The sequence below is a fragment of the Salminus brasiliensis genome, chromosome 3, assembly GCF_030463535.1.
Source record: "Salminus brasiliensis chromosome 3, fSalBra1.hap2, whole genome shotgun sequence".
NCBI classification, from domain to species: Eukaryota; Metazoa; Chordata; class Actinopteri; order Characiformes; family Bryconidae; genus Salminus; species Salminus brasiliensis.
Genome location: NC_132880.1, coordinates 7,001,895 through 7,018,555, shown reverse-complemented (window position 1 = coordinate 7,018,555; position 16,661 = coordinate 7,001,895). Strand labels below are relative to the sequence as shown.

The 16,661-nt window shown below is 42.3% G+C and overlaps 1 protein-coding gene across 3 annotated transcripts; it reads right to left on the bottom strand.

Moving 5' to 3' along the window:
• Positions 1-3,443: 3,443 nt before the first annotated feature.
• LOC140551217 (transmembrane protein 196) lies at positions 3,444-12,544 on the bottom strand. 3 transcript variants are annotated; one of them, XM_072674604.1, is made up of 4 exons: positions 12,380-12,544; positions 8,746-8,802; positions 3,905-4,159; positions 3,444-3,521 (listed from the first exon to the last, which is right to left on the bottom strand). In XM_072674604.1, exons 1-4 carry the CDS (start codon positions 12,542-12,544, stop codon positions 3,453-3,455), a joined length of 546 nt encoding a protein of 181 aa, XP_072530705.1. In that variant the 3' UTR covers positions 3,444-3,452. The 3 variants fall into 3 exon arrangements, with proteins under 3 accessions (XP_072530705.1, XP_072530706.1, XP_072530704.1); XM_072674605.1 differs by having other exon boundaries at positions 12,398-12,544; XM_072674603.1 differs by having other exon boundaries at positions 3,453-3,594; positions 3,897-4,159.
• Between the last annotated feature and the right edge of the window lie 4,117 nt (positions 12,545-16,661).

Below are 16,661 nucleotides of genomic sequence, written 5' to 3'. Positions count from 1 at the left end.
AAGTGCACAATGACCGGAGTGGGATTATACTGTATGTACCAATGGACAGTGCTGCATGGTGGCACGTAACATGCTGACAAGGAATGACAGTAGAATCTAGTCAGCAGTGGCACTTTTTGCTGCCGTGGTCCTTCAGTCGTAAACACGCACATCAGTGAGAAACTCCACAGAGCTGATATGAAGCTGAGTTAAGCAGTCTGGCGTGAGATGTGTGTTTGTTTATTAATGTTCGTATCGTTCACGTTCAATAAGTTATATATGACTTCTACAAAGTGAAGAACAAAGTAAATGTGTAAAAGTAGCTGTTTTTTACTCTTGCCATATGATTATAACCACTCTACTACAGCGCTTTGCAAACAATCAGTTTGAGTGGTTGGAACTGACCGTGGTATGAACCATATGAATAATTTAAATCAAGAGGGTCAATACTCTGTATTAGTGTATTAATAATAGTTTTGAACCTTTCTCTTTCTCTGGCCCAATGAATGGACAACAGAGAGTGCCTAAAAAAAACACCCCCTTTTATTGCTTTTAGAAATGGAGTCATGGTATATATATATATATATATATATATATATATATATATATATATATATATATATATATATATATATATATATTTTTTTTTTTTTTTTTTTTTTTTCCCCACAAAAATGTACAAACAAATGTCTAATTAAAAAACTTGAAACTCTACAAAGTAAGGATTTTTAAAGTTTGACTGTAAAATTAGTGATTGCAAAAATTTTGCCAACAGTTTCAAGCATTTAGAACCTAGTAGTCTCACATTCAGTGAAATGGAGATCACCTGAGTGCAGTAAACGTGCCTCAATTGAGTGTAGTATAACAACAGTTGTCTGGAAGGTCCTGTCACTGTTAATAAAGTTAATATTTAGTTAAGTGCCCCCTAGCAAGTTGTACCAGATGCTTTTAGTGGTCATCAACAAGCTTCTGGCAGAAGCTGCATATCTGGTTGGATATTGGACCACTCTTCTTGGAATTGCATTTATTGGTTTCCTGGCACGGACCCTGTCTTTAAGCATAGGCCACATATTTGATGTCAGAGAATCTGACAGGAAATGCCATTCTAAAAGCTCAATATCAGCCTGGTTTATCCATTCCATTACCAAATGTAATGTGTGTTTGGGGTCTGTATCATTTTGAAACATCCAATTGTTGGATTCTATGGTAATCCTCTTTCTTCATTATTCTATCCACTTTGTGCAATCTACCAGTTCGACTGGCAACAAAATAGCCCCAGAGCATGTAGCTGATATCACCACCACCACCATGTTTAACAGTTAATACAGTGTTTGGGTTGAATGCCTCACTTTTACTCATTTAAGACCATAAACCCTTTCCTCCAGAAGGCTTTTTTTTGTCCATGAGGTCAGCTGCAAATTGTAGTTGAACTTGAAGTCCACAGCAATGTAAAGCTTGACAGTGACAGTGACTGGTGCTTAAGCTCACTGGTCATCCAGTTCATGACAGTCCTGTGCCTTGGTGGTTCTTGGTTCCTGATAAGCCAATTTCCTCTCAGCTGGGGGTGACAGTTTGGGTCTTCTTCCAGACTTTGGCAAAGTGGCTACATATACTTACACAATTATGTCTGAACTGATGATTTTTTAATCTGCAGTTGTTTAGGAATGGCTAAAATCTACAAACCTCCTTCTTAGATCAGCACTGAGCTCCTATTTCCATTGCATGTGTGTTGGTCAATCCAGTGAATGCTGTCAAACAAGCCCCTTTTATATGCAAGCACAGAAAAGCTACCAGCTGTAGTCAATCATGATCACTAAGTAGAGGGTAAGAGGCCCTGGCCTTGGTCAATGACTGTACAAAAGATGGATGCCTTGGTTCTCTTTCCCTTCTGTTCTATATAAAAGAAGCCAAAACTGTCCACAGTGTTGTCAAATTTGCAACCATAGTCTGTCAAGTAGAGACCAGAGGCAGGGGGCAAGAACATACATTTGGTAAGAGTGCTGGCCATATACCACAACATCAAGCATGTCCAAATACATTACCGTTAGCTAGATGGCTAACAATTAATTAAATCAGATTGGCCATCTTATGTGAACATCAGACTTGCTGTAAAAATGGCAAAGAACTCAGAGTGTACAGAGTGTCTGTTAATGCAGCCAACAACACAACCCCAACTGACAGATAACAGTACAATTAACTAGCCAGTTACCTGGGAGCTCGACAACAACTCAGCTACTCCACGTAATGCAGAGGGTCTATTCCAGCCAAGGCTGCCAATCACTTCATTCCTAAGTGTGACCTCGCTTTCTTAAGATATAGTAGATTAAGGGTTTAAACACTGAATTCTGTAAGGATAATGAAAAATGGGCCAATATTAGCACAGGACTTAGCCACTGGAGATGGAAAGGCAGAGGAGAAAAATCAGATGGAAATGGGTGGGGCTGTTTTGCCATTGAAACTTATGGGGTTCGGCGGAGCTACACATCATACTGCAACCAGCCAACCAACAGAGGCGCTAGACCTGCGATTGCTTCACTGTTGAGAGACGAAGCGCTGTCCATGTTTTCTACAGTCATTGGCCTTGGTAAGTTAAAGGACATTGTGGAATTTCTTCCCTATAAAATAAGATTGCTGGCCAGCCTGCAGGTCAAGCAGATAGACAGAGTGCAGCTGCTGATGCCAAGGCAGGCCAGGGACAGGGCGGCCAGGTGGAAGGAGCGCACAATGTCCAGGCTGTGGTGAAGGATGCCTCCGATAAGGCCGCAAATGCAGCAGGCCGGTGTTTTCAACAGTCATAGGCCTTGACTAGTTAAAGGACATTGTGGAACTTTCATCGCTTTAAACACGTACAGTGTTTCTGTGTGCGTTCACAATAACAACTGCATAAGGGTGCATTTCGCCTTTTTTATTTCATTTTCATATGAAGCCTCTATATAAAAATACTGTAAATCAACAATTTATCCCTTATATAAGCATTTTTACATTGTGCATTTTTGTTATATTTGAGGTCAGAGCATTCAATATGCCATAGCATTTCAGCATTACAGTTTCAGCATCAACATTCCAAAAACCTATCACCAGGGATTAATGGAGAGATGCAGGATGAATGCAACAAGAAGGAGGAGGAGGAGGGGGACGAGGAGAGATAGCATGAGCGAGAGACAGAGAGAGAGAAAGAAAGTATAGGATTATGCATGCTTGTTTTGTGCTCATTTTGGTTCGATGCTCTATGCATGTCATCAATCTGCTATACTCCATATTGACCTCTCCTCAGGTCATCGGGTAACTGAATGCTGATTGGCGGTCAGTCCACAGAGGCAATCTCTTTTTGCCACAGTAGTGTTACCTGACCCAGAGTCTGTAGTCTGCAGGGAGAGCTGAAAAGCGCCCTACCGACGGCCATCAGCCCCGTAACGTCAGCACCACTTAGCACACAGGGATGGTCCTGCCAAGACTGTGAAGACATCCGACTGTCACGGTGATGCGCTGCGTCCGTTGTACGTGATCTGAGGGATGCCATTGCTGGAGTTATCTAGCATCTCCTGGTTTGAGAAAGAGACACATAGAATAAGAGAGTGAGAGATAAACAGGCGTCTACAAACTTTAGGTTTTTGGCTAAAGTGGTGTCTCGGAAATCTCTGAAACTTTCTGGGACGTTCTAGAGATGGCATAGTGAAAGCAAACCAAGAATGGATCTCATAACAGAGGTGACCCAGAAACAGCGACTTTGGCGAGTGGTACAGAACAATCGTCGCACCACCGTGGACCAGTTAACCCATGCCAAGACATCTTGCTAGACATGTCAGCCAAGCTAAGGGTGGTTATTCCCACTATTTGGTGGGAGCACACAGTCAGTATAGCGCTGGGAACTGGGAGCTGGTGTGTCCTCTGTGTGTATGTTTTTTGTGGTGAGCTACGTCTCTACCTTCTCGGCCATCTCGTGCGAGTGGTGCAGCGAGTGCTCGCGCTCCAGGAACATGCGCTGCTGCTCGCTGCTGGCCAGCCTGCAGGTCAGCCAGGTAGACAGTGTGCAGCTGCTGATGCCGAGGCAGGCCAGGGACATGGCGGCAAGGTGGAGGGAGCGCACTGTGTCCGGCCGCTTTACCAGAGCCCGCACAAACTGGAAGTTCAGGATGCCTCCGATCAGGCCGCAGATGCAGCAGGCCGAGAACAGTATCATCTGGTAGAGAGCAATAGAGAGACATGTTAGGACAATCAGCCATAACATTAAAACCACCGACAAGTGAAGTGAATCATACTGATTATCTGGTTACAATGGCACCGTTCAAGGGGTGGGATGCAGCAAGTGGACAGTCAGTTCTTGAAGGTGATATGTTAAAAAGAGCCAATTTATGATGGTCAGACGTTTGGGTGAGAACATCTACAAAATGGCAGGGCTTGGGCAGGCATGCAGTGGTCAGTACATACCAAAAGAGTTCCAAGGAAGGACAACCTGTGAACCAGGCAGCAGGGTCATGGGCACTCAAGGCTTACAGGGCCTTCTGTAAGAATCTGCTGCTAACGTCTTGGTGCCAGAAACCATAGGACCTCTTCGCAGTTCCTATGGAGTCCAAGCTTTTTAGGGGTCAGAGCTATTTTGGTGGACCTACAGAATATTAAACTGTTTATGTCTATGAATGGACCTTAATGGTTAAAGCATAATTATTCTCATCTGAGGGACAGAGAGAACGATAACAAGAAACAGAGAGAATGACAGACACTGATCAGCCATAACATAAGCGCCTAATATTAAAAAGGTCCCCCTTGTGCCACCACAACAGGTGTGACCATTCGAGGCATGGGTTCTACAAGACCTCTGAAGGTCTCCTGTGGTATCTAGCACCAAGATAATAACAATAGATTCTATAAGTCTTGTAAGTTGTGAGTTGGGGTCCCCATGGATCACATCAATGAGTCTTAGGTGCCCTTGACCCTGTTGCTGGGTTCACTGGTTGGTCTTTCCTGAGCCACCTCTGGTAGGTAGTGACCACTGCATACCCTAAAAACCCCACAAGACCTGCCTGATGTTTTGGAGATGCTCTGACCCAGTCGTCTAGCCCTCAAAATGCCCCGTTTTAATGTGGCTCAGATTCCTATGCTTGCCCACTTTTCCTTGTTTTAATACATCACCTTCAAGAACTGACTGTTCACTTGCAGCCTAATATGTAGATCCCACCGCAGCCTCAAAAGCCACTGTAGATGAAGATAATCAGTGTTTTTCACTTCACCTGTTAGTGGTGATAAGTTGGTGTTTATTACATTACTGCTTCAGAAGTTCTAATGTGTTAGACCCCACTAAACAAGACAAACAACAAACTCCAGACAACCGTCCAGCTTTTAGTTGTTCTAAAGTTTTCACATTCCCACAGTAAGCATCCTAAAGGTTAAAGCATAGTCAGCAAAAAAAAAGAGAGAGAATGAATGAGACATGGAAAAAAAAAGGCAGAGCATTTTTTTTAGCCATTACAGATTGTGCTGGCCTGTTGTTTTTAATTGTTCAACTGGCTGCAGACAGAGCTGTTATCTAATGTCAACTAAATGCCAGCTCATCACTTTCCCGTAACTTTTACCTCAAATTACAGTGAGAGTGTTATTTAGGCTCGGTCACGACTCTCTTTATCACTCTACCCTTGTTTAGCGGCACGCACTAGCTCTTTTTTTTCCTGCTGTGAGAAAACACGCCCCTCAGCTCCTTTATACCTCATTCATCGCTGTGCTTGTCTCAAATGATCCAGCCATGCTCCACACACAAATGTGGTCCTTCAAAGCTAATGTTAAGCGGTTGGTAAAGCAGAAAGCAGTAAGCAGAACATTATGCACATCCAAAACATAGGACATCCAGAGCTTGTTACTCATTTCAAATGGTATTTATTTTTTGTCGTCATTTCCAGCCTGCCTGGTTTGGAGAGCGTAATCGTGAAATTGTAAAAGGTAAAAGTGAAATTGTGGATGTCTACGACCAAAAGTATTTCAAGGCAAAGACAACCTGTGAACCAGGCAACAGGGTCATGGGCATCCAAGGCTTACAGGGTCTTCTGTAAAAATCTGCTGCTAATGTCTTGGTGCCAGATACCATAGGACCTCTTCGCAGTTCCTGTGGAGTCCAAGCTTTTTAGGGGTCAGAGCTATTTTGGTGGACCTACACAATATTAAACTGTTTATGGATGGACCTTAAGGGTTGAAGCATAATTAGTCTCATCTGAGAGACAGGTCTGACCTTTCGAGGCATGGAGTCGACAAGACCTCTGAAGGTCTCCTGTGGTATCTAGCACCAAGATGATAACAATAGATTCTGTAAGTTGTGAGTTGGGGTCCCTATGGATTTATGTAGAAAACCTTTCTTTACAGTGCCAGATGATAGGAACTGGAGGTTTTATTGTCTCCAATAAAAAGAACCAGTACTATTTTGAATGGCAAAGCCCTGCATGTATCTTTCACCCTGTATGTATATAAAAATACATTTTAGGCCAAAACCTCCTCAAAACTACTGTAAAACTGTGTTTTGCATGTAATACTAGGTACCTTAAGGTACTCTTAAGAGGCATTAAACTCGTCAGATATCTGGTTCCTATCACCACTATTATAAACAGCCTGCTGCAAAATTCAGCTCAAGACCAGCTTTTGCTTGTAGTTGGTTTCAGATGGTCTAAGCTGGTCATTTATGGTCAAGGTGGTTGAAAAAACAGCTAACTTACCAACATAGACAAACATATACCCTTTGTTGGTAAGTTAGCTGGTTAAGCAGCTCATGACCAGCATAATGTATGCAGCATTTGATTTTACTGGCCATCCAGCTTGGTGATGCTGGTCATGTTGGTCATACTAGTCCAGTTTGGCCATGCTGGTCATCTTATGCTGGTCAAAAGCTAAGATGACCAGCATAATGTATGCAGCATTGTATTTTGGTGATCAAATCAAGACCATACATAACAGTTCTGCGGTTTTGGGATTGGCTTGTTTTATAGCTCTATTTTGGTTATATCAATTTTTTTTTCAGAAACAACAGTGGGGTGGGGCTATTCTTTGGTAATAGAAGTATATAATAACACTTTAGGCCCGCCAGTGGCTCCTAGACTTTTTAAGGGTTTAAAGGAAACTCTCTTGAGTAGAAAGGTGCTGGGGCTGATACTTGCAGTATGACCTATAATGACCATATGGCGATTTTGGAAAGGAGCCCAATGCCATTCTCTTCTCACCTCATGCAGATGGGCTTTACCCACTTTGATGCTTCTGTGGATTTCAGCAATACAAATAATTGTAGATATGCACCAGATAAGCACTTTTAGCACCAGACTCGTATACTGTACTGCTTGGCAGGAGAATAATGAGGCTGAGTGATTGAGTGAGAGGAATTTACAGTAGACGGTAACATGGTAGAGTGCCCTAAATGCCATCACAAAGAGCCATTACGGAGCGAGAGGGCATATCAATTCAGTCATTTTTCCATTGTGTGGAAACAGTTCAGTCGTGTGTGAGGCGCATAAAATAAATCCAATCAACGAGGGAGAGGCAGAGAAACAGATAGAGAGAGGGATAGGAAAATGGATCTAGAAAGCGGTGCTGAAAAATGGAGCAGATATAACTCGTGGAACAATAAAGAAAGAAATGCATGGATGTTTTAAAGACGCGGGACAGGCAGTTTGTGGGAGAAAGTGAACCAGAGGACGAGAGGCATGTAAAAGACAGATAAAGTGAGAGAAAAAGACAGGCAGTCAGGCAGAGGGAGACGTTAAGTCCTTCCAGACTAGGTTTCACTTTGCTATTGATTTGTCATTAACACTCTCCCCTGTGACTCCTCCACTCCACTTCTCAAGGTGCCTAATTGAATCTCCTCCTCTATACAGTAGTCATATGGCAGCATGCCTCCACACACATGCGGAGAAACGCATGTGCCTAGCAGCCTGGTGTTGTGGTGTCCTAAAGGTTTTAAAGTGCTATGGTTAGATGTTACGACTGTAGACTGCTGTTTAAGTGACTGCACTGATGTTCTTGACTTGCTCTTTAGGGGTCCAAGCACTAAGGTTAATCCATCACTGTACTTTGTATACTTTGTATACAGACAGACAGAAATCTTGCTGATGTCAAACATTATTTGTGTGAAATGTTTACACAAGCATTACGTAAATTTAACAGACATTTTCAATTAATGCATCTCCCAGAGAGTCTAAAACTCTAGTCAATAGAATAAGGCATGCTTCCAAACCAAGAAGTTGAAGTTATTTGTTATAAAAATGATTCAATATTCATTATATATATATATATATATATATATATATATATATATATATATATATATATATATATATATATATATATATATATATATTGTCACTGTCAGTCCAAAATAGCAACTTTAAAGGAATTCTTTGCAAATCGGTGTAAAAAAGATTTTATTCCAAGTCGTTTGAGACCTGACTTTACTTTCTCATTATTTGAGACCTGACTTTACTTTCTCATTATGTGGGACCTGACTTTACTTTCTCATTAATTGAGACCTGACTTTACTTTCTCATTAATTGAGACCTGACTTTATTTTCTCATTATTTGGGACCTGACTTTACATTCTTATTATTTGAGACCTGACTTTATTTTCTCATTATTTGAGACCTGACTTTACTTTCATTTTGATTCCAATTCAGATATATCTTAAACTCACTGCAAGTTTTATAAACCTCTGGCCCAAATTATTCACTGACATATTTATGTCAAGCAGCAGCAGTGTCTGCAGAGGCAGGTGGTTATGGGCATAGCTGGGACAGTACTCACAACCAGGCCAGTCCTTTTTTTTGCGCACAGCATCCCACAGAGTCCACAGATGAGGAACTATGAGAGGAGACAGAAAAACAGACAGCACGTTACTGCGGAAAGTGTTCTTGTATCCCCACTGCATCACACTGGAGTGCTCAGATTAAGGGTCATTGAATCACTAAAGGACTTGACCGAACAACTGATTGACAGTTCTTAAGCACCAACACACACCATGTCAACTCGCTGGTTGATGAAAGTGCTATACTTTCAAAGCCACAAACCAATTTAGGACTGTTGCAGGGTAGTAATATCCATAATGAAAATGCATATTTTACATATTTCTTTTTTATGCATTTTCAAAGGGCCCATACCCAACATTTTTCATGTATTTTATTTTTGCACCTAAAATCTGTGTGGATTTATGTACAAAATCAGCAGTCATTAATTTTGACACAATCATTTTTCATCTTCTCTATAGCTCCTAAAATTAAACAAGCTGTTCTTGTTCCTGAGCCTTTAAGAATGGCACATGTAAATGGTCTGCTCTGGACTTTGGCTTAGTCAGAAAGCAGTATAGGCCAAAACACTCCTAATAACTTTAAAGTAAATAAACTGATGTGGGATATGTTCACTATTTGGACAAAAGTATTGGGACACATGCTCATTCATTGTTTCTTACCAAATCAAAGGGTAGAAAAAAGAGTAGCTGTACTTCTACTGTCCAGGGAAAAAAGCTTTTTACTTGATTTTGGAGGAGCATTGCTGTGAGGATTTGATCACATTCAGGGACACAAACATTAGTGAGGTCAAGATGTTGGATGATCACCACCTCACCTCATCCTCAACTCCCCAGCTCAAGCCCAAAGTATTAGATGAAGGACAAATCATCATTCCATCATTCCTCCACAGCTCAGTGCTGGGGGGCTTTATACCCCTTTAGCCAATGCCTGGCATTAGGCATGGTGCCAATAGTTCAGGTTTACCTGCTCCACAGAGCCCCATTCCATTGGCAGTACTTCTCTACAGAGACTAGACATGTTGTGTAGTTATATTATATATATATATAATCACTATATAGAGTGGAACTCTTAACTCTGGTTGAACGTCTGTGTTCATGTCTCTAGCTTGCTCTGGTCACCCAGAGTGCTGATGTGCACAGATATGAATCGGCCAATAGCCAAGCGAAGACAACTCTGTGAAATAATGAGGCGGCTTATTTAACAACCGCAACCTGCTCAGCAAAAAAATTATATAAATTAATGAGCATAATATTTCACCCTATATACCATAGAAAAACCTAATGTAGAGACTTGTTTGTCAGAGAAAGTGACAATCTGTATGTGTACAATCCTAACATACATATGCTGTCTATTGTCCAGTCATATCAACAGAGCACTTTAAATTAGTGGATGCAGCTTCTCTTTAAAGTGCAAACACTGCTGGCACAGGTGTTCAATTGTATTCTCTCCATAGAAAAGCACTGCCAATAGAATGCGACACTCTAAAGCAACTGCATGCCATGCCCAATTCCAAGTGTTGGCTAGAGGGGTATAAAGCCGCCCAGCATTAAGCTGTGGAGCAGTGGAACTGCATGCTCTAGAATGATGGAGCTTCAGCCGATACTTTTGAGATGAGTTGGAGTGGAGTTTGTTTTTGATACAGAACTAATCATCCAACATCAGCCTGTGACGTCTCTTAATATTGTTGTGGCTGAATCCAACCAAATCCTCACAGCAATGTTCTTATATTGAGTGCAATGCCTTCCCAGAGGAGTAGTAGTACAGAAAACTACCAATGAATACCCTTAAACCCAAAAGAAACATTGGCTGAGTATGTGTCTACAAACTTTTCCATGTTGTGAATCCACATACTGTGATCTGATTTAACCAGGCTAAGAACCATTTAATCCCATTTAACCAGGCTAAGCACCATTTAAACCCCTTTATCCAGGCTAAGAACCATTTAAACTTCTTTATCCAGTCTAAGCACCATTTAAGCCCCTTTAACCAGGCAAAGAACCATTTAAGACCCTTTAACCAGGCTAAGAACCATTTAAGCCCATTTAACCAGGCTAAGAACCATTTAAGCCCATTTAACCAGGCAAAGAACCATTTAAGACCCTTTAACCAGGCTAAGAACCATTTAAGCCCATTTAACCAGGCTAAGAACCATTTAAGCCCATTTAACCAGGCAAAGAACCATTTAAGCCCATTTAACCAGGCTAAGAACCATTTAAGCCCCTTTAACCAGTCTAAGCACCATTTAAACCCATTTAACCAGGCTAAGAACCATTTAAACTTCTTTAAACAGTCTAAGAACCATTTAAGCCCCTTTAACCAGGTGAAGCACCATTTAAGCCCCTTTAACCAGTCTAAGAACCATTTAAGCCCCTTTAAGCAGGCAAAGAACCATTTAAGCCCCTTTAACCAGGCTAAGAACCCTTTAAACCCCTTTAACCAGGCTAAAAATCATTTAAACCCCTTTAACCAGGCTTAAAATCATTTAAACCCCTTTAACCAGACGAAGCACCATTTAAGCCCCTTTAACCAGGCTAAGAACCATTTAAGACCCTTTAACCAGGCTAAGAACCATTTAAGCCCCTTTAACCAGGTGAAGCACCATTTAATCCCCTTTAACCAGTCTAAGAACCATTTAAGCCCATTTAACCAGACAAAGAACCATTTAAGCCCCTTTAACCAGGCAAAGAACCATTTAAGCCCCTTTAACCAGACTAAGAACCATTTAAGACCCTTTAACCAGACTAAGAACCATTTATACCCCTTTAACCAGGCTTAAAATCATTTAAGCCCCTTTAACCAGGCTTAAAATCATTTAAACCCCTTTAACCAGACTAAGAACCATTTAAGCCCCTTTAACCAGACTAAGAACCATTTAAGCCCCTTTAACCAGACTAAGAACCATTTAAACCCCTTTAACCAGGCTTAAAATCATTTAACCCCCTTTAACCAGACTAAGAACCATTTAAGCCCCTTTAACCAGACTAAGAACCATTTAAACCCCTTTAACCAGACTAAGAACCATTTAAGCCTCTTTAACCAGGCAAAGCACCATTTAAGCCCCTTTAACCAGACTAAGAACCATTTAAACCCCTTTAACCAGACTAAGAACCATTTAAGCCCCTTTAACCAGACTAAACACTATTTAAGCCCCTGTAACCAGGTTAAGAACCTTTTAACCCCCTTTAACCAGACTAAGAACCATTTAAGTAAATCTAGACCCTTCTTTAAAAGCACTTTCATTAAGTGCTTTTGAATAACCATTAGAAAGGTTCTATACACCTACTAGACTCCTCAACACACTCAGAACATTAAGGTGTTATTTTGATCCCAAATGGATACTTTGCGTTACGAGCTGAAACCCCATTGTTACACTACCTTACGTTACGCAGGCGGTAACGTTCACATATCATCACACAAAGTTACACAAACTCTAATTACACAAACTTTTTTTCAGAGAGGCATGCCACCTTATTATGGCCTGGCAACAGAACGAAGCGTGCCGTTAAGGAGCACATCGTTCCGCAGAGAGGAAAGTCGTTTGGGCAGTCAAGTCAAGCCCTTAAACGTGGGAAAACGCATAGCTGATGACGCCAAAACTGCCAAAAACGCAATTAGAGAAAAGTGAAACGTACACACACCCCGCTCCACACCGGGGACGCGTCGCCCTGCTGCGTCTTGTGGCCTGCGCGCACCCTGCTAATGCCCACCGCGCCGAGCGCGATGCTGGACACGCCGAGTCCCATCTCCAGCACCGAGAGCACCAGCAGGCTCCAGATGATCTTGCGGCTGGTACACATCCTCGCTCAGGCATCCTTCCCGCCAGGCTCTGCGTTTATTAATCCACTATCTCGCTCTCTCCCCTTCGCGAGAAACTGCGCTCACTTAGGTCCTAGACGCACGGCCGTGAACGAGCTGCTTTCTCCAGACGGACGCGCCTCCATCGGAGCGAACGAGGCGACACAGGCGGTGGGAGTGGAGTGAGAGGCGGCGGTGCTGTCCACGGTGCTGAAACCGTCCTCTGGGGCGACACCCCTCCGCCCACCCGTCTCCACGCCCCCAAGCACGCGCTCGGTTCCTCCTATGGGGCAACGAGACTCGCGCGCTTGTAGTAAAGCACCAGTGAAAAGGGGGTGGAAGCTGCAGCCCCTTCGCCACCACAAATACCCTGGTAACAGAAGACTTTTTTTAAAGTGGTTATGAAGCGCATCAGCTGTGAGGAGGGCTGGCTTCGTCAATCTCATCTCAACTCAGAGTGTTATGATAACCTTGTATCTCCATTTTTGCAGTTTTTCAGTTTTTGAGACATTATGTAATACATTTTTTTACATTGACATCCATTAAAAGTTACAAATGCACGGACACTATGACCTGAGGATCGTCAGCTTGAATCCCTGGTCATGCTGCTTCGCCATCAGAAGCCAAAGCCTGAGAGAGCACAACTGCCCATGCTCTCTCTGGGTGGGTAGATGGCGCTCTCTCGCCTTTCACCACTCCCATTATGATGCTGATGCATCAGAGCTGGGGGTCTGGTGATTTCCTCAGAGCATGTTGGCTGCCTAGCTCGAACGAGGTGATGGCTGACTTTACATTTATCGGAGGAGGCATGTGCTAATGTTGTGCAAATGTTAAATTATTGAATTTTTGCATTATAGGTTTATATCAGTTGGCATGGAAGGCTTATGTAGGTGTCACATACCCTTAGGAATGCAGCTCTACAGTAAAGTGTTTTTCAGTGAGCGTTTATGGTTTATTAAGCTTTCTTTTTTCAGTTGTTTTTATGTATTATGGTAGCTGATGCCTGTTGGAATAAGCCTCTATACACATTATGAAAGTGTCATGTAGGCGCCCTTATAAACACCAGCCTACTGATTAGATGACTAACTAAACATGCCAAAGGGTTCATAAGCAATGCCACTGAATTACCACCCTTGCTTCCCTAAAGCAGTGGCTTCCAACTGTGGTACTGTAGTACCTGTGTTTACCCTGCTCCCACCATACCTGATCCAGCTAATCAGCTCATGAACAAGCCCTTCCTGAGGTCAAGGTAGTGTGTTAGAGCAGGAAACCACTACCATGTGCACGGCAAGGGGTCCTACAAGACCATGGTTGGGAACCACTGCCCTAAATAATCTTTCATTAGATGGTTCTTTGTAAGTGAGAAGTGTGAGTGGGAAGAACCTAATTGAAGTTTTATACCAATATTCAAGCCATCCACAGCAAGGCTCTGTGGTTAGAGCACTGGGTTATTAATCACAGGGTGGTGGGTTTGATACCCAGCTCTGCTAAAACCCTGCACTCTAATCCTTGCTTTCTAAGCTGGAAAATGTGGAAGACTGAGTCTTGTTGTACTGTATAATGACAATGGCAACCCCACCATGTCCAGCAACAGCCTGATTGAAAGTTACAGAACCACTACATATCCAGGACATCCAGATCAGTAGCTGTTCATGTAGCTCAGAGGTTAGAACCCTGGATTTCTAATCACAGAGTTGTGGGTTTGATTCCCTGCTCTGGAAAGCTTCTTGGGCCTTCGGGCATGGCAGGGTTGCTTAGAATGGCCTTGCTCTGACCCTGGCTTTCTAAGCAACCCCACCAAGTCCAGCAGGAAATCTCACCAAACATGGCTCGGTTCGGACCTGTCAGTGATGCATGTCTGTAAACACCCAGACAGCGGAACATGGTGGAAAAGCAGAGCTCGGACGTGGATTTTGTTTTGATTGGTGCTAAACATAGACCACACTGCGCCTCTGGACTCGTTGCAGTTGACTGGACACTAGAGGAAAGAAAAACAAAGGGCAGGCCTCATGAGAGGAGCACAGACACTTTTATTATTATTATTTTTTTGCACGCGAGGTACTGTCGAATGTGCAACGGAGCAAAAAACGCTGAACATAGTAAAATAAACTCAGTTCAGAGTGAGGGGAAAATCTCCTTTTTTCCAACACTGTTACATGAGGTCAACAGAATCCTTGCCCTTTCTTTTCAGTTAGAGGTTATCTTTTCATGCTTTCATGTGTTCATGCCTTTCGCTCTTAAAGATAAGGGTGTCTTAAAGGTACCTTGACAAGGTTCCTCAGCTTTGACCATTTTACATATTTTATATACCCTAAACAAAAAATTCCAAAGGATTGTTTTGAGCATAAACCCAAATCACAGCACACTCACCCACTATAAACCAGTTATTTCAGCAACAGATATCAGTCCAGAGTGTGTACAACAAGCAGGAAAGACAAGGCCATCCTAACCCTCCCAACCCAGCCCCACCCACCCCCACCCACATCCAGTCAAAATATGATGTCTAGCTAAAATTATGCAGGTTAACTTGGAATATGCAATACTCCAATATGAATACTGGTGAACGTTGACAGCATTGGACATTGGGAGGACATACTTGGTACATTTCCACTGGGGGCCCTGAGGATCCAGATTAACTTTATTAAAAAGAAAACTCAGATTTAGGTTCCCAGGGGCTTTATGTACTGATTTACCAAATATTACTGAGCTAATAAACACTTTCTGCCCAGATAAGGAGCTTTTTCATTCAAATTTTTACAGGAGCTTAGGACTTTTGCACAGTAGTATAGCTTTAAATGAGCCACCTTGAGGGTGAACCTTGAGTCAAAGAAACAACAAAAAAAATATTTGGGTTTTTGGACATCAGCTGATTTTCAAGATTTTAATATCAGTATTGGTACTGGAAACATAAAAAGTGGGGTCATGACATCTCTATACCATATTCCATTACAATAACAGTGTTCCCTAGAACCACACGCCAAAGCCAGAACCTTTGAGGAACCTTTATTTTTATAGGTGTAGCTTTCTTTAAATTGATTAGAGTAGTGATCAAACTGACTCCAGCACTCTACACGCCAAAAAATCAATGGGATGCACTGCACAGGCATTTTCTCTGGAACAGCTGCAAGTGTGTGCACATGTGTCTTGTCAGCAGCTCCCAGCATTGGAATCTCTGGAGAGCTTTGGAGCACTAGTTTGTTTATGAGGGGCTGTATCATAAATCTGTTTGTCTATTCTTATTAATAGACTCCTTTAATCAATCCCTACTAAAGGCACTTGCTGAGTATCAGTGCTGATAAGTAGATTTCTTTGGAGGAACTTGAAGACCCTTGTATTCCCACAAGCCGCTGACTCGGCAGATTGACACTAACACTCCTTCATCCAACGAACACGTCACATTTTTCCCATGAGGCTGTTTTCATGTAATGTTTATTATCGAGCGAGAGCTTTGTGTAGCTAAACGGCATTGTGGGGACTGATCAGCACCATCCACATGAGCTTCCTGTGATGGTCATAATGTCACAATATTTCAGAAATCTTACACAAAGGAACTCTAACTGATAAAGGCCTGAACAATGCCTCATCAAGACGTTCAAGCAAACAGTCTATTGTTTTATGTACAATCCTCTAATCATACCCAGTAGAGCTAAATCACACGGTGACAGGCAGTGGCAACAATAGGTAAAGTTTGGCTGTAATGGAGTGTTGTGGAGTCTGTACTAAAGGCCTTAATTCAGAAGCCTTTCTAATGATGGGTTGCAGAGGCGATGGCTGTCCAAAGGGCTATACATGCTGAAAATACACACCATTTACTGACCCTGGTGTTTAAATTAGTACCATTTCATATAGGCTGTTTCAACAAGGGGTGATGCGTAGGCTGGCTGTGTTTTTATGGAAAGAATTCAGTGGTAGAACTTACACAAAACACCCACAGTGGTCAAGGTAACAGAGACCACAAACAGTTTTGACAGGGGAAGGATTTCCAGTAGTCAGTCTTATTTGCCATTATAACTTTAGTCAACAAAGCCTCTGTTTCCTTAACCCTTTAAACTGTCAAACAACATAAGTTATCCATAGTAGATACTTAATGATTCATAGCAGATATTGAGTAATTCATAG